General features: G+C 44.8%; 1 protein-coding gene across 1 annotated transcript in view; it reads left to right on the top strand.

The window, feature by feature from the left end:
• Nucleotides 1–2691: 2691 nt before the first annotated feature.
• Nucleotides 2692–21986, top strand: part of kifap3a (kinesin-associated protein 3a) — a 33481-nt gene continuing 14186 nt past the window's right edge. Inside the window, exons 1-15 of the mRNA XM_020654928.3 lie at nt 2692–2897; nt 4285–4416; nt 5845–5990; nt 6068–6126; nt 6219–6360; nt 7624–7723; nt 8402–8526; nt 8701–8799; nt 9156–9334; nt 11444–11609; nt 15498–15598; nt 19981–20086; nt 20184–20296; nt 20501–20666; nt 21665–21790. Of these exons, the coding sequence (XP_020510584.2) occupies nt 2857–2897; nt 4285–4416; nt 5845–5990; nt 6068–6126; nt 6219–6360; nt 7624–7723; nt 8402–8526; nt 8701–8799; nt 9156–9334; nt 11444–11609; nt 15498–15598; nt 19981–20086; nt 20184–20296; nt 20501–20666; nt 21665–21790 (1801 nt within the window). The 5' untranslated portion in view covers nt 2692–2856. The remainder of the gene's footprint in view (nt 2898–4284; nt 4417–5844; nt 5991–6067; nt 6127–6218; nt 6361–7623; nt 7724–8401; nt 8527–8700; nt 8800–9155; nt 9335–11443; nt 11610–15497; nt 15599–19980; nt 20087–20183; nt 20297–20500; nt 20667–21664; nt 21791–21986) is intronic.

Raw genomic sequence — 21986 nt, forward strand, 5'->3', positions numbered from 1 at the left:
TCCACCTGCAGCAGAGGACCAATACATCAGCTAGAAGTCGTATCGTTCTCTCACTACACGGACCAAAATAAAGATTTATTTGTTTTAATCTTTGTATATGAATAAGATAGACAGAAGTTAAAATTAACATAAACATTCACCAGTTTTATCAACAACAAACAGCCAATAATATCAGCTTTTTGTGATGTCAGTAGATTCAAGTTTTTAAGAGGCCGGTTCCCAATTTTCAACTGTGTTCTCTGTACTGATTCATGCACTCTGACCTCTTGATTGACACCTCATTAAGCCAATCAGGATCTTCCACTAACCATTCTTAGGCTACTTTAGCCAATGAGAGCCTGAGTAGAAACAGGACTTTCTTTCTCTTCCCTCCACGGCCGACATCGCCACATGATACTGATGTGTCAGTGAAAAAAGGGATAACAACAGTAACAGAACCAGACAGCCAAAGGACCCAAAAATGCAGGCTCACACCAGGCAGGATACAAATAGAGGGCAGAGTCTATTAAACAGTCGGTCCAGGGCGGTACTCCAAAAAATACAGAAGCAAACAAATCCAAGAGGGGCAGGCAATGTTCAAACACTAGAACAAACTCATGAGGAAAAGAATGCTGGAACGACGCGACACAAGGACGCAACGATCTGGCAACATGAGGAGCAGGATCTGAAAGATATAAGGGTAAGTACAAAAACAGCAAATGACCATAACACTGTAATAGATGAACAGAAACAAAACATGACCTCAGGTAACTAATGGGTTGTGTCAAACGGGGTCTTCTTCAGAACATTACTGATCTCACTGACGCAAGACTGGAGATCAGCCACCTTTGAATCCCCTCTCACAGCGACGTTTGGCCCCTGTTGTTGTACCAGGATCACAGATATTGTCACTATTGATCATATTTCATATTGGACGGCCCAAAATCATACAGTCTGTACCCGGATTTAGACATAAAACCAGGATTACATTTTATATACCTGCTGCTGTGATGTCACTCATCTGTGATAACATACATTATATCTGCTGTATGTATTTTTACATTCATTGTCCCTCTTCACTGAATGCAAGGTGTTTGTTTGCTGATGGATGCCTTCATGTCTGTGCACTTCAAGGTGAAGCATTTCTAATGTTGTTGTCAGATTGTTTAATGACGATAAAGACTTTCTATTCTATCCTTTGTCTGGTCAGGAAACTTCATCTACGTGCCTAATTATGACTTCAACACACAGACGATCTTCACAGGATCTAGTAGCACCAGGAGTCGAATGCTCAGTCGCTGGGGAATACTGTGTATTTTTAACCCCTAACATAAATAATATCCATCACGAGCCACAACCTAAATTTAACGTGGTGACATCAGCTGTCACAGAGGAGGAGCCTGACCGCTGCTGAGACGTGCAAATATCTTCTGGTGAGCAGATCGACCGTGTTACTGTATTGATTACACTTACGCATTGACTCGTTGCATGGTTTGTAAGCTTGAAATGAGAATATTAAAGGTTTTATTTAATTAAAATTAAAGATATTATCAACATGCTTTCAAAACAACCAACTCATCAACTTTGAATCTCTTTTTTATTCTGTTTTCTCTCAATATTCTGATACTCATTTATTTCTTTAAACTCTATCACGACATTGCGCTAGTAAAAGAGTATAATTTGTATTTAAAATATAAAGGTCCATTCAGTGAGATGTGTAGTGAGTGAAATGATAAAGGTATCTTACTATCTGATCAGACATTAAGGAAACATGTTGAAGTGCTGGCTTCTCTGACAACAATGCAGCAGCCAGTATGTCCTCCTTCTAACTTTAGATTCTGCTCCTGAATGCTCTGGATTTGTTTGGACCAGAGAAGGTAGGCGCTTTTAAGGCGACCCCCCACACAGCCGTTTTGGACGCCCCTCGGTTTGTCAGATATGAGAGCAGTTATCAGGTCAACAGGTGTTGCAGTGATGGAAGCGGGCAAGAGAAGTGGTTCAGATAGAAGTGATTGTACCCGACCTAAAAAGCCTCTGCATGTTTCTAATAAGCTCCACGAGCAGAAACGTGCTCAAACTAGGATCAATATTGGAGATGCTTTTGAAAAATGGAGAGAGGTTAGAACACAGAAAGGTTTACAAATGTAGGTGGACATGATTACATTTCCTGGTGTTGATGGTAAGTTTGGAAAAAAGATCCAAATTCATACAAGTTTAAGATTTCAAAATAAAACATTGTTGAAGACAACATTTACACACACATGATAAATAAAGACACGTTCATGTTTCTTGAGTGCAACAAACCTCCAGTCCACAGCTGAGGTCGTGTTCAGAGTAATCTGATCCAAACTCGCCCAGGTGACCTCTGTGACCTCCAGTCCATCCATCATATCTGCAGAAACATTCCTTTCTAAATGAATATGAAGATGATGAAGATGTGTTTGACTCAAATGTCCTCTGTTAAAAATAATAATAGAAGAAAGACGACATTTTTGTTTCCCTCCTGTATTTATTTATTTACTTATCCTCTTTTGTTACTTTAGTAAATACACTCAGGTCTAATTTATTTCCATCACGTGCTACAAGGCTCTTTAAATACAGATTAATCCTTAAAATATATCATCAAACACCCTGAATTTATGGGACTGAATCTGTAACAGTGAGTCCTACACCAGACCTCCGGGGCTGCAGGGGGCAGCACTGCTGTCTTGCCTCGCATTGCATGCCGGGAGCTGTGGTGCCGCCTCCCTAGCAACCACAAGGCTCTGCTAGCAACAAGAAGGAGGAGATCAATAACATCCGCCCTGTCCGTGTCAGCATCAGCTGGCCGTCGTTCATGAAGAAACACATCAGATGTTTGATCGTTTCTAATCAAAGATGGAGAACCAGCAGGCAGCGGACGCTCGCTATCTGAAGAGGTAACGGGCACTAACGGTTTGTTTGTAGCCGTCAGCGGGATGCTCATCCGGGTGTTTCAACCCCTGACTGTGCGGTTACTCAACGTTAAAAACAAGATATAATGTTGATATATATTTATGTATTTAATTTAATAAACGAGCAGATTAAAGTCGCCTTGTATTAGTTTACCCGTTTCTCTCAATGGAACGGATGAACATCTATAATAATGTAATAAATCATCATCATAATCTATATTTATTTAATTTATATCGGCGAATATTTCCTTAAAAATGACGTAAAATCTTAAAATAATTAAAAAGAAAAAACTCAACATGATGAGTATCTAAAAATACTTCTTAGAATATTAAAAAATCTTTAAATATCAGTAAATATAATATAAGTATGAACTGAAATAGTTTATTTTTTATCTGTAAATAACAGTTTTATTTCCTGAAACGATGTTAAGTTCGGAAAAATAATGACTTAAATTGTACACTTACGGCTAATTAGCACAGAATGATGACTTATTATCTAAAAACAATAACTTTAAAAAAAATATCTCAAAATAATGACTTCTTTCTGGATATCTGCACAAAATGTATGAAAATGAGAGGGACGTCCATTCAGCAGTGCAGAAAAATCGATGTGATTTGGGTCGAGTAAAGAATTAAAATGGTAAAATGATAAATTGACTTGAGCTTGTATATTTATTTTCTAATCTTCTGACTCCTCAAAGCTCTTTTACACCGCAGGTCACACCTACACACTCACACACTGATGGTAGAGGCTGCTGAGTAAACAGACCATCTGTTGAGACTTAATTACAGCAACAATGAAAGAGCATTTATTGACCTGATTTTTCACGATGTGATTCATTGTTCTTGAAAATTACTCAAAGACGGAGCATTACACTTTTTTTATAAGACAGATGTTATCAAGCCTTCTGTTAGAGAGGTTCACTGACATCTTAAAGGCTGACCAGCAGAGATCTCCTTTTATTAAATATGTTTAGTCATTAGACGTAACAGATGATTTGTGTGGACGATTTCTGAGCATAAAGAACTTTAATTTAGTCTTTAAATACGCTCTGTACTCAAACACTTAACACAATTCAATATTCAACGTTGTATCTAAAACCTTTTAAGGCAGGAGAAACATTTCTGTTTTGTTTAGTGTTATTATTTATTCATTTATATTTCTGGTTTTTCCTCTTGTCTGTTTCCTAGTTTTGTTGGTAATTGCAGCATTTAACATGTGTAGATAAACCATGAGAATGTAAAACGCTGTGTCTTCTTGTGCTAACATGTAAATGAAATAAGAAGAGGAATGACTTCATGTTTTCAGACATGTTGTATCTGTATCTGAAAATAGTGCCATGTTTGTGTGTGACCCCCCCCCCCCCCCCAGGAGAGTGAAGGGCTGTACCGTCGACGTCCACCCGACGGAGAGAGCCCTCGTCGTCCAGTACGAGGTGGAGGCGACCGTCCTGGGCGAACTCGGGGACCTCATGGTTGGAGAGCGCAAAGAGTGTCAGAAAATGTGAGAATGATCGCTCACTACGTTCAACATATCCTCACACTTCATTCTTTGAGTGGACAGGATTTCAACCTTAGAAAGGTTCTGTAATGACCTGGACTAAAAGGGGGAAACATTTTTTGTTAGATTGCTCTGATAGCTGCTGTGTCATCTTTTGGGATTTAACAAAGGTTGTCCTCTAAATATTGTTTTTGTCTCTGCCAGGCTCAAAGTGTCTGACGTCATGACAGAAAGAGGTAGCACAGTTCTCTCTCTCTAAAGAGATCCTTCACACTCTTTATAGCAATGTTTGTCCTTACTGTGACAGAGCTTTAAATCTAAATGACATATAACATGAACAAACAAAGAGGAGAGTGAACATGACGCAGGACGCAGCCTCAAAACCCAGTTAGTACAAGCCAAAACTAAACCAGGAGCTTGAATCAAAACAGGGGCTGTGACTATAAGCTGTCAAGGAGTGTTTCCAAGTCTTGAAAGTGAACATGTATTATCACCTGTATGAGAAAAGACCTGTATCAGGATATGAGACTTTGGCACAGCCCTGTGGGTTTGATGTCGACTTTAGGATTCTACAATTCACTTAGCAGACACTTTTATCCAAAGCGACGTACATCAGAGAGTAAGAACAACATAAGCAAGGATCTAGAAAAAAGGGAACAATGTCAGTAAGAGCAAACGATCAGCTTTGAGTCTGATTGGACACACAGGTGCTGACAGGAAGTGACCAGAGGCAAAGCACAACATTGAGGGCAGTTCTTGAGAGCTCTAATCAGTATAGAAACCATCTTATAAGTCGTCGTTATCAAACAAAAACCATCGTCATTACCATCATCATCATCAATAATATGGAGACCATCATCATTAAGTTAGTAGGTATTCATGAAAGAGCTGGGTCTTTAGCTTTTTCTTAAAGGTGCAGAGAGACTCTGCAGATCCAATGGAGTTTGGAAGTTCATTCCACCACCGGGGGGCGACAGAGGAGAAGAGTCTAGTCAGCGTCTTAGGACCCTGTTGTGAAGGTTGGATCAGATGCCTTTCATTGGCAGAGCGTAGTGGGGGGGAGGGAGTGTAGACCTGGATGAGAGAGTTAAAGTGAGGAGGAGACGTTTCTGTGTCTGTTTTGTAAGCGAGCAGCGAGCGAGTTTTAAATTTGATGCGAGCAGTAACTGGGAGCCAGTGTAAGGAGATGAACAGCGGAGTGACATGTGCTCTTTTAGGAAGGTTGAAGACCAGTCGTGCTGCTGCATTTTGTATCATCTGCAGAGGTTTGATAGTGCATGTAGGGAGACCTGCCAGTAGAGAGTTGCAATAGTCGATGCGTGATATCACAATCACGCATGATGTAATTTCATATCTTGGCCCCTGAAAACCCGTCCCTCACCTTTTCTCTCTGAATCAGTCACTGTGTGTCTGTCTTTGTGTTTTTTCTAGAATTCGCCTGAAAAGCCTGAACGCCCACACAGACACGTCCTCATTGGCCAGAAAGGTTGTGGCGGAATGTCGCCTGATTCACCCGTCCAAACTCAGCGAGGTGGAGCAGCTGCTCTTCTACCTGCAGAAACGCAGAGAATCAAACGGTACACATCAGATTCTCTTGACTTACTAAATGTTTGATCAGCGTCTTTGTGATGCTCATGAAATGAACCTTTCACAGACGAGCAGGAGAAGACGCGCATCAAACCTCGAGACTTCACACCTTATGCAGGAGTAGAGGTGAGCAGTCCACCATACAGTGTGTATGTGTTGGAGAGACGTTTCTGTCCATGGCAAGAGCTGACAGCGTCGTGGTTTTTTTCCCCCTCCAGCTGGACGAGGTGGCGAGCATCAACAGCATCGATGAGTACGTGGAGCTGCTGTACGAGGACGTCCAGGAGAAGATCAGAGGAGCCACGCTCATCTTCCAGCTCGCCCGTAACCCGGACAACCTGGAGGAGCTCATGCAGAACGGTACCTTAACACTGATGAAAGAATTGCTCCGTGATTATTTTATGGCTTCTAGGTCAACTTCAGGAAATGAGTTTTGAATGAAATGTTTCAAAAGTTAGGGGTTTGTACGCAACATGCACTCTGGTTCATTTTCATTTACTCACACTAATGCAGATCAAACGCTCTACATCAGAGGCAGCCATCTTCATTGGTTTTTACTTTGTTTTAAATTATTTTTTGTCTCAATGCCTTTATTTTGAAAGGACAGTGGATAGAGTAGAGAGTGGGGAATGACGTGCAGGAAAGGAGCCACAGGTGAGATTTGAACCCGGGCCATCCGCTACATGGGGTGAGCTGCAGACGCTAAGCTAATCCTCCTGCCTGATTTATGTTGTAGGTTTTTAAGATAGACTTTAAAAAAAAAATCCTCCACAGTAGCTGTCGTTTGCTGAGCTAGTCAAAACATGCGGGGAATGTGGACAGAGTTCTTGATCTTTTTTTTTAGCCGTCCAGTGACCGTCGGTATGAAAGCTATCTCTCTCTCTCTGTGTGACAAATGAAAACAGAGGAAGACCTTGAGACGTGGCTGACAGCTCTGAAAAGGTCCGCGATGAGCCTTCACACTCAATTATTCTGAATGTTCTCTCGTTATTTTTGGATCCGATCGCTCAAGTTCAAAAGTGCAAACCTCAGCAGTGATCCAGAATCAAACTGAACGTGGATGAAAAGTGAGTTTTTTTTTCTTTCTGTACGGAATACTTCTCGACTGTGTTGACTTTTTATCAGCTCGTCCACCCTGCTTTTAAAGTAAACACAGCTCGGCCTCGTTCCTGCTCCCCTCCGTGACAACCGGCCTGTTTCTTCTTGCAACAGCACGGAGCCGTCATCCTCTGCAGCCGCGCGGAGACGGCACAGCTCCATTCGTCTCTGTCATAACGCGTCCTCAGCTCGCTCTGTCTGCCGCGCCACATCAAGCCGCCCCGCTGTTGATAAGAGCCCGGTGTTCGTGTGAACCCCGGAGGCCTAGGGGGTCGCTCTGGAAAGAGGAGAGGAACTCTGGGACGCTACGTCTCTTACGTTGAGCAGCACCCATAGCTCAAAATCCTCAGGAGCCTCCGACCTCATCACATTCCCCCACGTTTCTTTAAATTAACCTCCAGCTGTACAGCTCCCCCGCTCCGTCTGACTCTGATCAAATTCCACACGCAGACGCTCAGCTCCAAGTTTTTCTTTTTTCTCGTCTGCATCCCCTCTTTCCTGACCTTTTCTGTGTCTGTGTGTCAGAGCCGGTCCTGGGAGCGCTGGCCAGAGTTTTGAGGGAGGACTGGAAGCAGAGTGTGGACCTGGCAACAACCATCACCTACATCTTCTTCTGCTTCTCCAGGTAAACCAGAGCTCTCCTGAGTTCAAACAGAGGGCCACAGCTTTCTGCATGTATTTTCCTCGTGCAGGCCTCAGATCTCGTTGCATTTTTTCTCCTCTCCTCTCCTCTCCTCTCCTCTCCTCTCCTCTCCTCTCCTCTCCTCCTCTCCTCTCTCCTCTCATCTCCTCCTCTCCTCTCCTCTCTCCTCTCATCTCCTCCTCCTCTGCCCTCCTCTCCTCTCCTCTCCTCTCCTCCTCTCTCCTCTCCTCTCCTCTCCTCTCCTCTCCTCTCCTCTCCTCTCCTCTCCTCTCTTCTCCTCCTTAACGGTAGTCCTCCTCCTTTGGCAGCAGATTTAGTCGTGAAGTTTCTCTCTCCAGCTGAGGGTTAGGAAACACTAAAATTAGCCGTGGCTACAATAATACATAAACGTCTGTCAGAGCTGATTCTTCTGAAAACTGATCGTGGCTCTTGGCTCGGCTCCATCTCCGTGTTATGCTGTTTGGATTGTGAAACGGTTCAGCTCGGCCTGATTATAAGTCGGACCAGGACATACTGTTTGACAGCATATGTTTTGACTTTGACGGTTTACTCTGTAAACTACTTCAGGGGTGACGGATCGGGTCATTCACTGACAGCTCCCAGCTGGAATCCCAACTTTTGGATAAATGGAAGCATTTTTCTCTTAATTTTCTCCTCCAGTTTCTCCCAGTTCCACAGCCTGGTCACACATTATAAGATCGGCGCCTTGTGTATGAACATGATCGAGCATGAGTTGAAGAGGTACGACCTGTGGCAGGACGAGCTGCAGAAGAAGAAGAAGGCCTATATCCTTTTCCAACAATTCAGCTGACAAATCTTTCATTTCACTTCAACTTGCTATGAAAAGCACGTTGATTGTAAGCTCCTCATATAGATAATAATCACCATGATGACAGTTTTCATGGTACAGAAGAGAACAATGTCTCCATGCAGTCGTGATTTTCTTTGACTGTTCTCACATGAAGAATCCCCTGAGAACCAAACCCTGAAGAAAGACCACGAGAAGTCTTTCAGGAAGTACCAGAGCCTGCTGATCAAACAGGAGCAGCTCCTCTCAGGTACTGTTCAAACTTTATACTTCAGATATAAAAAATCTTGAAGCGGTTGTGAGAAGTTTCTCTTTGTGATGATTTTGGCGCCCCCTGTGGACAAATAGCTTGCACCCTCATCAGCTCACTCTGACTTTCTGCAGAATAAATACGAGGAGGCTGGAGGAGAAATTTTGCATAGAATATGTGTGAAAAATGTGTCTGTTTGCGTTCACACATGCAGCTCCTCCTGAAAATATCAGGAGTTTTTCAGGAGTTTTTGTGCAGGTGTAAAAACACTACACATGAGTTATAGTTAGATGACTGAACATGAAACACTGATTCCTGTTCTCTGAAATTGATCCTGTAATCTGTTGACTCTGTAGTCGCTCTGTGTCTGCTGCTCAACCTGGCTGAAGACACTCGCACAGAGCTGAAGATGAGGAACAAAAACATCGTCCACATGCTGGTGAAGATCCTGGACCGGAGGGACCAGGACCTGCTGCTGCTGGTGGTCTCCTTCCTCAAGAAGCTCTCCATCTTCCTGGAGAACAAGAACGACATGGTGAGAGAGACAGTTAAAGGTAGAGGAGGAGGAGTCAGGGGAGCTCTTTATAAAACATCTTATTATTAAATATGCATGCCCTTCTTTGAGTTATATTTAGTCTCCTGATTATCCTTGCCCCTAAAACTAAGAGACAAATAAACACTCTGCAGCCACTTTTATGAGCAAATGCATCCATTCATAACATCCCTGACTTAGCATCTATCTTTACAGAGCTCATAATGTTCACCGTAAAGCCCTGCTCTACTCACATTTGCAGGATGCAGTTAAGATACCGAACGGTGCAGACACATTATCACGTTTGTAAATGAAGTCAAAGGCTCTAAAAACAACACAGGAACAATGGAGGAGCGTTTTAAAGAATAATAAAACTACTGCATGATATCTTGTAGTAGAGGTGTCGTACAGACAGATGCAGAGATAGACCAGCAACTCCTGTGTTCTAAAGTTTCTGGTTTGTCTGGTGGATGAGTTCCTTCTGATGGTCTCTTTACTCAGCAGCCTCTACCATCAGTGTGTGAATGTGTAGGTGTGACCTGCAGTGTAAAAAGAGCTCTGAGGAGTCAGAAGACTAGAAAAGAAATATACAAACTCAAGTCAATTTACCGCTTAGTTGAATGAAATAAGTCTGAATTTTTGGAGGTTGAGGTGTTAATGTGCTAAACAGTGAGCAGTCCTGAAACAGTTCAGGACTCATTTCAGGTCAGTCAGTCCGACCTGAAGGAAACCATCATCCTCCTTCTTCTTTTGTTCCTTCAAACATTCCTCGGCTCGTCAGTCTGTGGAAATGCCAGGGGAAAACCAGGCGTATCAGATTTCTGTTTAATAAATGTTTGTATGGTCCACTTTTGGCCACGTGTCCCTTGCAGCGCTCGCTCAGGAACCCCTCGCCGCTCCGCCTCCCCTCCCCCCCTCTTCATCCAGCCTCACCTGGTTCTAATCTGGCTCAGTTTGTGTCTTTATCAAAGCCAGGGCCGTGTTAGGGACGGGTTTTTATCTCCGTGTTTCCCCTTCAGCCTATCTTTGATTCTGTTTAAAGGACCCTTCAGGGGGGGGTTTAGACCTGATCCAGCATGTGTCCAGCAGGGAGATCAGGGTTTTTCAACACTCTGACTCAGAGTCTGTCCACGAGGGAGCTGAGGAGTCCATATAAGAACGTGGGTGATTAATCGACTCAAAAACACAGGAAGTCGGACAGAAATGTGTGTCATTGTTTTTTATTTACTCAGAGAACACAAGGATCTCCTGATCAGATCAGTCCTCAACGTGATCAGTTATTTTTCCTGCTGCTGTCACTAATGGAGGAGGGGGAGGGGGAGGGGAGGGGGGGTAATTGATACAGGCTGCAGTTGATTACGCAGCCTCCACGTCTGGTGTTGTGATGGTTGCGACTGGAGCTGGTTTCACACACAGTAGCAGCGAGTGCGTTTTTTTAACTGGGAGCAGGTTGTGTCACGGCGGCGTCTGGCCCGTGTGTGGGGGGGGGGGGGGGGAGACCACAGGAGAGGGGCGGTGGACGCGTTGAGGAGCAGCTCGAGGGCCGTCATCGAGGCACTGCTGCTGTGACACACTCACAGACACGGCGTCTAGCACCAGGATGATGAAGTCTAAACATGTGTTTACACAGCAGCGGTGATCCTGAAGGGAGGCGCGAGGTCGAGTTCGGTGTCATCGGCTCAACACCTCCACCTGCCTGTAGGTCAGGAGAATCTTCTCCAGCAGGCTCTAAAGAAGACACAGAAGTGTTGTTCACTCTCTGGTTTCAAAGACGTGTTGCTGCTTGATGTTTTATGATGGCTGAAATGTTGTTTTTAAACTGTTTTTTTGTTTGTTTACATTATTCTATATGTTGTATATTCAAATATTTCTTTTTTATTTCTTTTACATTATGTTTCTATATTACTGTATATATGTGAATTAGTAATGTGAGTGTTTATTGCATGGCCTTGCGGAACAGTCTTTACATTTCACTGCACATCTGTATGAGCATGTGACAAATACAAATCTTGAATCTTGAATCTTTTCACAGTTTGTCAGTTCAGCTGCATTATTTGGTCTTTTTCAATGTTGTACTTGTCGAGGTTCACTTTATCCCCTCGTCGTCTGCAGGCCGAAACGTTGGCGGTGGAGAAGTTGGCTCGGCTCGTTCCCGGCTGCGAGCACGAGGAGCTCGTGGGCACCACCCTGCGCCTCCTGCTCAACCTCTCCTTCGACACCACGCTGCGCGGCCAGATGGTGCAGGCGGGACTCATCGGCAAACTCTCCTCACTGCTTGGTAATCACGCTGAGATTTACTGTATATCCTGGTTGTGTCTGCCTCGCTTTCTGTGTGTCTGTTGTTGGATTTGTTTATTGTACTTCACTGTGTTAATGCTACGTTGAATACTCCAATGCTAACCGTGTGTCAGACACTCAGCCATCCAGAGCTGCTTAAAGAGCCTCTGATGAGTTCTTACTGAGGCGTCTGTGCAGGTGCAGCTTTTTAGCAGCACTCCAGCCTCTGGTGACCATTAGAGCAGTGACCTCCTGGAAGCTCGGTGCGATTGGTGTGTTGTGTCATCCCTGTGTGTGTGTGTGACACGCTCAGAAGCATCTCTGACGAGCCTTTTGAAGCCTCTCACGGGGAGGCTCGGGTAACAGCGCATAATTAATATAATATATTTGTTAGAATAACATGCCAGAGCCTCTGCACAAATGTTGTTTTTGCAGGAGCAGGGCTGGAGAGGTCTGCAGAGATTTGGGGAGGGAGGGGCTGTTTTTTTTTTTTTTTTTTGGGAAGTGGAGGTGGGGGCTGCTCATTCAGGAAGCGTGGCACACACATAATATAACTTAACACTGAAATATTACGCCTGCTCACAGCTCTGACACTGCTGAGTTTGTGTGTGTGTGTGTGTGTGTGTGTGTGTGTGTGTGTGTGTTTTCTCCGGTGTCATTAATCATGAGCTTTCACTGCCGACCGTCCTCTTTTAACTGTCACACTCTGCATGAGGACTGCAGCCTTATCTGTAGGGAGAGAAGACAGAGAGAGGGAGGAGGAGGAGGAGAGTCTGTCAGCCTCCACTCTCTCCATCCAGACCCGACCCGAGGTCACGACCTCTGATGATAAGATGAAAGACGAGAAGGAGTCTCCGCTTGTCATCGTCACCTCCCACTAAAACCATCCCAGCAGCACCAGCTGACCTTTAAGAAAGAGGAAGATTCCTCTCTGCCAGCTCATCTTTATCTTTGTATTTATGTCCCACAGCTGCTGCGGAAACATTTAGTGATGACTTAACAAAACAAATCAGGTCTTTGATCAAAGGCTCTTCTGGTTCTCTCAAACTTTTCTCCTAGTTTGACATATTTTGAGGATGAAACGATGAAATAGGTTTCTGGAAGTGTTTGGCGTTGCTCCAGCAGATTGTTTCTGCCTGCAGCAGTGAAACAGGACGTAACATAATCCTACAGGGTAGACCAAGACATACCCAAGACCAAGACATTTAGGAGTCAAGACCAAGACCATAAATATCACTGAAAAGTCCTCATCGCCTATCAGTGGTGGTCTTGACCGGTCTTGATTTAAAATCCACCCAGTCTGAGACCGAGTCAAGGCCGAGAAAAATGCTTATTTGAGTACTTCAGCACTGTTACAGTGGAAATGATCCGCATCGATAGAGATCCTCTAGAAGTCGTTTTTATCCCTGACAGGCTCCGACTGTCCTGAGTGTGTCGATGATGTCAAAAATCATCATCACGATTCTTTTGATTGATAATGAGGTCATGATTATTAAACACGATTGAGATGCAGCATCGGGCCGAGGTCAGATATGACAAGCGGGTGCTGTGACGAGGACTTTAGCCTCTGTACACATCGTGCTGGACATAACCATAAGTCTACCTGTGCCCCAGGAGTCTGACGACTTTGAAGAGATGGGAAGTCATATTTTGTTTAAAATTGACAGAAAATGTAAGAACAGTATTTTTTTATTTTAGTCATTTTAAAAAATAACAAACATTCAGTTGTTTTAGTTTCTCATTATGAACATTTGTTCCTTTACTGTCCCTTTAGTATCGTTGAGTTTGGACTTCTGGTGACATAAAATAAACACACGTGACTTTTGAAATGATGATGAGTGTTTAAAACTGTCTCTTACGTTTTATTAACGGGTGAAGCTGCGGTCGTGTTGTTTGCATCACCTCTCATTCTGTTTCTTTAATCGTCGTGTAAAGCGGCGTCATTATGTTGCATTAACAAATTAGGAGACTCGGTTTGGGGGGGGTGGGGACCTCTTTACGAGTACTTCGCTCGAGTTTGTGGTCTGTGACGTCTCCGAAGACCAAACCCAGTTTTTTTATTTATCCAGAAAAGAAGAAAAACCAGCGAGCGCTGACTGTCCCTCAGAGCGAGCCCCAGACGCCTCCTGTGATTTTTACGAAGGGGAGGCGGCTTTAAATCAGGCCGGGATGTAATTGGAGTTTAGCTCTCCCACTAACTGCCCATGAACAGTCTAGTTAAGTCTTAACGCCCCCCCCCCCCCACCACCACCACCTTTCTTCTCTCTCTCTCTCTTTTCTGCCCCTAACCCCACCAGTGTTTTGAACATTTAATGGGATCTCTCTCTTCGCCCGTAAAGGATCCTCCATGTTCCTGCAGCAGAGTGTGTGTGTGTGTGTGTGTGTGTGTGTGTGTGTGTGTGTGTGTGTGTGTGTGTGTGTGTGTGTGTGTGTGTGTGTGTGTGTGTGTGTGTGTGTGTGTGTGTGTGTGTGTGTGTGTGTGTGAGTTAAAGGATCACTAATGAGAAGCACATGTTGCAGCCAATCGCTGGCTGCTCTTTCAGGGCCAGAGCGGCGAGCAGCGAGCTCTGACTTATTAAAGGCAGTAAAATTGATGCTTCCTCCTGTTTTCCCAATTAAATCTGGAAGCCGTCTCTCGTCGGCCCTCTCTCTCCCTCCTGTGATTCCAGAGGTTCACTGAGCACATCTGGATCTAATACCGAGCGATAAGGCTCGCTGTACTGTACGGCCGGGCGACCGAACACGGCTGCGACCAGATTGAACCGGACCTGGTCGGGGGCGTCACTGGAGGTCTGCAGAGTGGTTCTGGTCCAGTGACGAGCCTCTCTCTTAACACTTCTCTTAATGAAAAGTTCCCGGGTTAAACTCTGTGCTGAACTCTGTTAATTCTCAGAGGCTGGCTCTGCCTCCAGGCCTGCAGACCCCCCCCAAACCCCCCCTTCAGCTGTGTTCAGAGGTCAAACTCATAAAGGTCCTGGTCTCCCTGACAGTCTAACACTCAATCCATTCTGTCTTTATCTCCTTCATGCTGCAGAGGCTTGATAAGCTCTCAGAACTGGAGTGACTGTGCATTTAATATATTTGATGGACGAACATTAAAAAAGTTATTTTCCACAAGTTTAAAAAAGAAACGTGTTTTTAGCCTTTCCAGCTGTTTCTTAACGTGCAGACGGTGCAGATTTTTAAACCTCTCGATGCACCAAAATGCAGTTAAAGTAAAGAATATTGTTTTTTGTGCATAAACCAGCAAATGTTCCTCCTACTGTAGTGACAGACTGAGACTGAGACCTACAAGATGCATCCTCTCTCACCTCACTGCAAACAGAACATCAGCTCTTAGAAACAAGAACAAATAAAAGATATGACACACTGAAAAGTACAGAGTGTGCAGATATCTCAAAGCATGCCGTTTTGTGATAAATAAAGGAATCCTGACTAGATGTATGAACTAACACTGAGACTGTCGTTCTTAAATTAAGCGATTTCTCATTTTGTTTGCATCTTTTGTTTATTTGGTGGAGGCAGAAATCTCAATAACCGGGTTGATTAATGAAAGGGAGGGAATATATATTTTGGAATCTGTAAGAACGATGCCTTTAAGCAGCATAAGTTCCAATTTCATTCAGCCGCCTGCTTCTTCTCCTCTGCCTAACTGACTGACACCCTGAGACACTGCAGTCCACTGCTGCTGATTCTGGACTAAACGCCTCCTGACCTCCGACAGGGATCGCTCTTAAAAAGGCCATTCAGCCCATTAATATTTTCAAAAAACACACGCCTCTCCTAGATGTGGTCATTGGCATCCCGCGGAGCGTTACGGCACAGCCGCTCATTCATGCATTGACTCTCCTCCTCCTCCTCCTCCTTCCTCCTTGTGTTTATGTTGCAGCTGACGAGGCCCAGAGACAAATCAGCATTTGCATCCTGTACCACATCAGCATGGACGACAGATTCAAGTCCATGTTTGCCGCCACAGACTGCATACCGCAGGTAAGACTGGCTAATGTACAGAATCCAGCAGACCAAGACAGACGCATTAGCATCAGCAGCTAACGACACCGGGGGAATTAATGCATGAGAAGCAGAGAGAGAGAGAGAGAGAGAGAGAGAGGGAGGGAGGGAGGGAGGGAGGGAGGGAGGGAGGGACGCCACATCTGGAGCCCAAAAAACCACCAGAGGACTCCTGCTCAGTCTTCACTCTCGCTCTGATGACAACTGGGTGTTTTCCCTTCTGGTCCTAAGAAAACACTTGAGCAAATGCAATCTTTTCTGTATCCCCTTCATGAAAAAGCCTCTAAGCTGAAGCTGCTACACTGAGACATCAACTTAACAAACAAGTTACATGTATATCCACCCTGAGCTGAAGAGAGCATATTTAAGGGGTTTAAATGACAAAAAGTACAACAAGGTTTTACATATCTCCAGTATATTACTTACATGGAACATACTGTAATGGCTGCAACTTAATTTACAGCCTAAATATGTCTGATCAGAGTGCATCCACTTGGAGTCTTTTTTTACACTTACAAGCTCATATAGTATCGCTCCAATAGATTCTTTTAGGCCCCGTGTCCACCTGGTGTTTTCTCTGGTCAGTGAAGCGCTGGCCGTTCGCTCAGGAGCGTTTGCATGAAACGTTTGTGCACTGAGAAGAAAGGCGCTGCACGTCCGTCCTGTCTCTATGACAACAGTCTGTTGATAACGGCCGCTGTATGAGTGACTCTGCTCCGTTACTTTTTACTGCATGTAACTGCGTTTATTTCCCGATCAGACACGGAGCGAGGAAGATGAGGGTACAAGACACGACCCGTTGGTGGGAAAACTACGGAGAATATCAAACATTGGAAAAGAGCGGCGGTGACGTCAGCAGCGCCTTTCTGAAAAGTTGAAAGATTTTCAACTTGAGCGCTCGGAAAAAAGACGTTGAGCGCTGAGCTTATTGTCCAGGCGGACGCTTTCTGCTGCGAGCGCTCTCTACACATTGAAAACAACTGAAAGAAGACGTTAGTTATTACTAAACTTATTATATCTTTTATTAAAATCTACCACAAAACATGTTAAAAAACAACAACAACTAAGATATCCTTGAAGATTTCTGCTGAAGCTGAACCCCCCCCCCCCCCCCCCCCCTCGGGCTGACTTCTGTTAACTTTCGATCCTAACATTTGCGTTGACGGTCGCTCGCTCCTGATTGAGCTGACCCGGTCAGTCGCTCGCTCCTCTCATCGACCATTAGCTAAATGTGCGTTGTGTTTGTTTGTTGAGATTGGGCGTAAACGCCGGCCAGATGTGGGGCTGGGAGAGTCGGCTGTTTGTGCAGAAGGTCACGTCAGTAACAGATCTGAACCCTGGGGTCTCCATCACCCCCCCTCCCTCGGCGTTAGAAAAGAGGCTGGCTAACAGCATGACCAGGATGTGACCTCCAACCCCGCCCCGAGGCGAGCTGACTCTCCCACTCTGCTCTCTTCCTCCTCCGTTTCTCTAATTTGGTCGATCCATCTCTTCCTCTGAGTTATTATTCTAAATGTGAGGCTCCTTACATCCCGCTTCATCCTGCATGAATCTTTCAAAAATCTAACAACTCTATACGCTTGTTTCGTTTTCTGGTGTTGCCGTTAATAAAGACGGTTAGAGATTCATCACATGTACTTCATAAAGCTCCGAGGTGTGTGAAGCAAGAACGACACAGTTCTCTTTCCAACAATTCAAACATGAAACGTCTGGTTCTTCTTTTTTTTTTTTTTTTTTCTAGATTTATTTTTGGGCTTTTGGTGCCTTTAATGGAGAGATAGGACAGTGGATAGAGTCAGAAATCAGGGAGAGAGAGTGGGGAGCGACATGCGGGAAAGAGGCCACAGGTGGGATGCGAACCCGGGTCGCCCGCTCGAGACAGCAGCCTCCATACATGGGGCGCGCGCACCAACCACCGCGCCACCAGGGCCCCACGTCCGATTCTTCTTATCTTAAACTGTTTTTAGGACAAAACAAACGTGTTAGTGATTCAGGATCCAGGATATCCTCGCAGCAAACCACGCTCGGACATAACTGGCAGGAGAAAGAATTACAAACTTGAAATAATTGAACAATGAGACTTTCGCTGACAGTTTCATTGGCTGAAGGTCGATTAGATTCAAGATTGATCAAAAAGTTCAAGAAAATGGTTAGAGGCTCAAACAACATGAAAACAGTCACACCAGTTAGACTCACATCAAATCATCAAATCAAAACCAAGAAACTTCTAGAAACACAGGCACATAGAATGTATAAAAGCGTCCATAACACCATCATTTAAAGAAAGAGTGTACGACTTTTTGATCCAGTAGATGTCGCCCTTGAGCGCCATCATGAAACCAAAACAAACTGCTGTTTGGCCACGCCTCCCCCAGAGACACGCCTCCTCCATACTGAAACTCTCCTCCAGAGACACACCTCCAACCCCCCTCCACTCACGGTCACATGTAGGAGTTATGAATTAGAATGCACCATAATTAAGCACAAGCGGTTGACAAAATTGTACATTCCTCGAGCTGCAATCACCTGTGACCTGCATTGTTGTGTTAGCATGCTAATGTTAGCGCTCTTTAGTTAGCTCGTAGCTTCACATTGTTGTGTTAGCATGCTAATGTTAGCGCTCTTTAGTTAGCTCGTAGCTTCACATTTCTTGTAAACTGACACAGAATGAGCGTGATCTAAAAACTCTTACTAACATCCAAATAATCAGTGAGTATGTTCTTCTTCTTCTCTCTAGTTCTTGACTAAAACAGCTTTTATACACAAGGGGAGGAGCCGGCCGTCCCGTCCATGTAAACACGGCTCTGACAACAACACAGCCAGCGGGACTCGAGCTTCTCCCTCATTGTAGACAGTCAGGACTCAGAGACACATTTACACAGGATAGACTTTATGATTTATTTATGTGGAACATGACACAAAGTCTTCCTTTAAACCAAATAAATCCATCATCAGTCATCAGGGTCATCATTAGAGCTCGGAAACTTGATGGCCGGAGTTATAAAATAATTTTTCAACCTGTTGGACTTTGCTTTTGGTGATCAGTATCTCAAACTCACCAAACAGAGGACTCTGTAAGACGTGTCGAGCCTTTAGCTGCAGCTCGCTTGCAAGTGAGAATAAGAGAGAAGATTGATAGAGTAGAGATGGATACTTTTTATATTTTTTTCTCTTCTTAAGGTGTGTTAGAGTACGGTCCAAGTGCATTAGTACACTTAAATAACATTTTTAAATTCATGTGTAGACATGGTCACAGTCTTAGACGATTCTATCATTTCACTTTTTTTCCTGAAGGCGTTCTCAGGCTTCATATCATATCTCAATTTACCTCCATCAGTCTGTAAAAATCAGTCTTTAACAAACTGCTTCACCTCATTTCCCACCTTTCATCCTCGCTCACCTATTTTGCACTTTTAAGACCTCTCTCACTCACTCTCTCGCTGTCTTGCTCGCTCACTCTCTTTTATCACTTTCCCAGGCCGCTGCCTGACCTGCCCTCTCCCCTTCTCCTGCTTTAATGGGGTCAGCGTTTGGTGCTGGATGTGGGTGTCAGGAGCGAGGGAGAGAGGGAGGGAGGTGCAGAGGTAGAGCTGGGGGCTGGGGGAGGAGGTGGCTGGTGTGGGTCGGGCTGCAGCGTGGTGCTGCTGCGGCTCTGACGGGGCCCCCGGTGGCTGTCTGTGGTAAATAAGCAGAGGCAGGTGCCAGAGAGTCTAGACGGGGCTGATTTTGGGGTCCGGGGCCCCTGGTATGTGATACCTTACCCAGGCCCGGCCCAGCTTCTCACTCTACTCTCCCCCCCCCTCTCTCTCTCTGATTCCTGACTCCTCACAGGGACGCAGTGCACCTCTGGCCCCCATCACCCCCCTCAGCTCAAAGCTTTTCCTGTTTAATGTTAAATCAGTGCAGGAGGGAGGGACAGGACGAGGGAGGGAGGAGGAGGAGGGAGGATTGAGAATGGAGCTGCCCTTCACTTTTTGTAGTTTAAAGTGTTTTGTCTCTCACGCTCCTTTAAAGCGCTGATGATCGACTTAGACATGAAATCTGTTTGTTTGTTCTTCTCCGAATGAGGAACAACATCCAGGGACAAAACAAATACATGTCATAAGGCCAGAATTTTAAACTACTAGTAAAAATCAAACAAGGTCAATAACAGTTTCGTTACCATGGCAACAAAAAGTCTTTGGCTCAAAATATTGGGAAATTTGTTGTTTTTAAATACAGAAAATTTCAAACTAAAATGCTGCTCACTGATTGGTCACATCAAGTTCACACCTCATTTCTGACACAATATTTTGGTTACTATGAATGTTCAGTCGTCAGAATTCTTTGTTTGATTGACATGTGGGACTTGTGATTGACAGCTGATGAAGTTGGTGTTTGACTGCGGCGAGACGATGGACATGGAGCTCATCTCACTCTGCATCAACCTGGCCGCCAACAAGAGTAACGCCCAGCTCGTCTGTGAAGGTGCGAGCGCCACGGAGCAGCTCAACACTTTACGTCCGGACGTTTTCACCCCATCCTGTGTTAGAGAGATAAACTTCCTGTATCCCTGTTGCCATAGGTAACGGTCTGAAGATGCTGATGAGGCGGGCTGTGAAGCTGAAGGATGTCCTGGTGATGAAGATGATCAGAAACCTTTCTCAGCACAGCGGAGCCACAAAGAGCCTCTTCCTGGTCAGAACTCTGTCTTCTAACCTCTGAGCAGATTTTTGACTCCCTCTTTAAGATGCATTTCAAAAACTCTGTTTGCAAGGTTTCTGGTCCCGAGTCCTTGTTGCATGCTTGCCCCTCATGGACTTGAGTATCCCGGTCATGAGTCTCACTCGTCTTCAGTCCCCCCTGTGTGTTTTTGTGACCTTCTCCTGATCCTCTTTCTAGGACCACGTCGGTGACCTCGCCGCTCAGATCAGTGAGGAGGAGACCGAGGAGTTTGTGATCGAGTGTCTCGGCACGCTGGCCAATATGACCATCCCCGACCTGGACTGGGCTCTGGTCCTCAAGGAGTACAACCTGGTGCCCTACCTGAAAGATCGACTCAAACCAGGTGGGTTTAAAAAACAAAAAAAACTGATCCACATTCTGAGCTCCTTCTTACATTTCTGCTGTGTGTTTTAACCCACTGATACAGATGAGCGTGAAACAGATTTAATGCATCTGTACTTAGTCCTGCAGGATAAACCAGATCTCCCATGTGTCTCCCTATAAAACCAGAGACCAGGTCGATCCCATGCCCCGTCTTAACCTCTACCCGCTCTCCCTCAATCACACTATCAGTGAGGTGTCAGCGCCCTGGATGATATGAGGACAGAAAGACCTCATTAGAGCTCTTATCTTTACCTCTGACCTCCTGACCCAGAGCTTCCCTTTTGTGTCCTGATTGAAGTCTGAGAGGAGAGAGAACCGTGAAGGGCCTGCGTCCATGAACAGCTTCAGAGCGCTTCTGCCTCCCTCCTTATTGCTACGTTACAAAGGTTAACTTCTGCTTCCCCTCAGTAGTGACCATCAACCAAGTCAATGAGTCGTATGCTGACATTAGAAGAAGCTCTAGAATGAGTCAGATAAGTTTCTCCTCCGCCATTGTTGTCAACAAAGTTGATATCTGAAGTCCCGCCTCTTCTTGGTTTTGATTGGTCGGTGAGGGAGAAGTGATTTAGTGTGTTTACACAGACTTGAGTATCTTTTTGATATGCGCTACAGAAAACACTCTGGACCTGAAAACCAGCCCAGAGTTCCCACGTTGTGAGAATTGATTGATGACATAAAGAGATATGATTGGTCCTTGGTTGAATCCAAAATGTAAATATCTCAATCAACACGTTATTCTTGAACTGAATGGACTGATGAGTCGGTCATTGGTCGAAAGATGAGACACTAAATAAAAGACGAATACAAATACAAATAGAAAACAGCCTTTAGATGTTTCCAGACAACACAGCTGTGTGAGTGAGCAGAAGAAGAGCCGCTGTGTGAGCTTCTGAAAGGATCAGTGAGGTTTTTATGTCCCAATCATCCCGCTCACCTCGCTCTTCTCTGTGACGTCAGGTGCTGCTGAGGACGACCTCATCCTGGAGGTGGTGATCATGATCGGCACCGTGTCCATGGACGACTCCTGTGCTGCCATGTTGGCCAAATCGGGCATCATTCCTGCTCTCATCGAGCTGCTCAATGGTGAGAACAAGGATGTGCTGGACACCTGAATGATGTCCATGTTGTTCGGGCCTACCCCAAAACATTTCTTCACCCAAACTTGTATTTTAAAATGTTGGGTTGGGTTGCAGACCTCTAATACCGGCCCTCGTCAGATGCTTCATTAGCAACACAGCAGAACGCAGCTTTGGTTCTGTTATTACATTCATTCATTCAT

The sequence above is a fragment of the Labrus bergylta genome, chromosome 6 (genome assembly GCF_963930695.1).
Source record: "Labrus bergylta chromosome 6, fLabBer1.1, whole genome shotgun sequence".
NCBI classification, from domain to species: domain Eukaryota; kingdom Metazoa; phylum Chordata; class Actinopteri; order Labriformes; family Labridae; genus Labrus; species Labrus bergylta.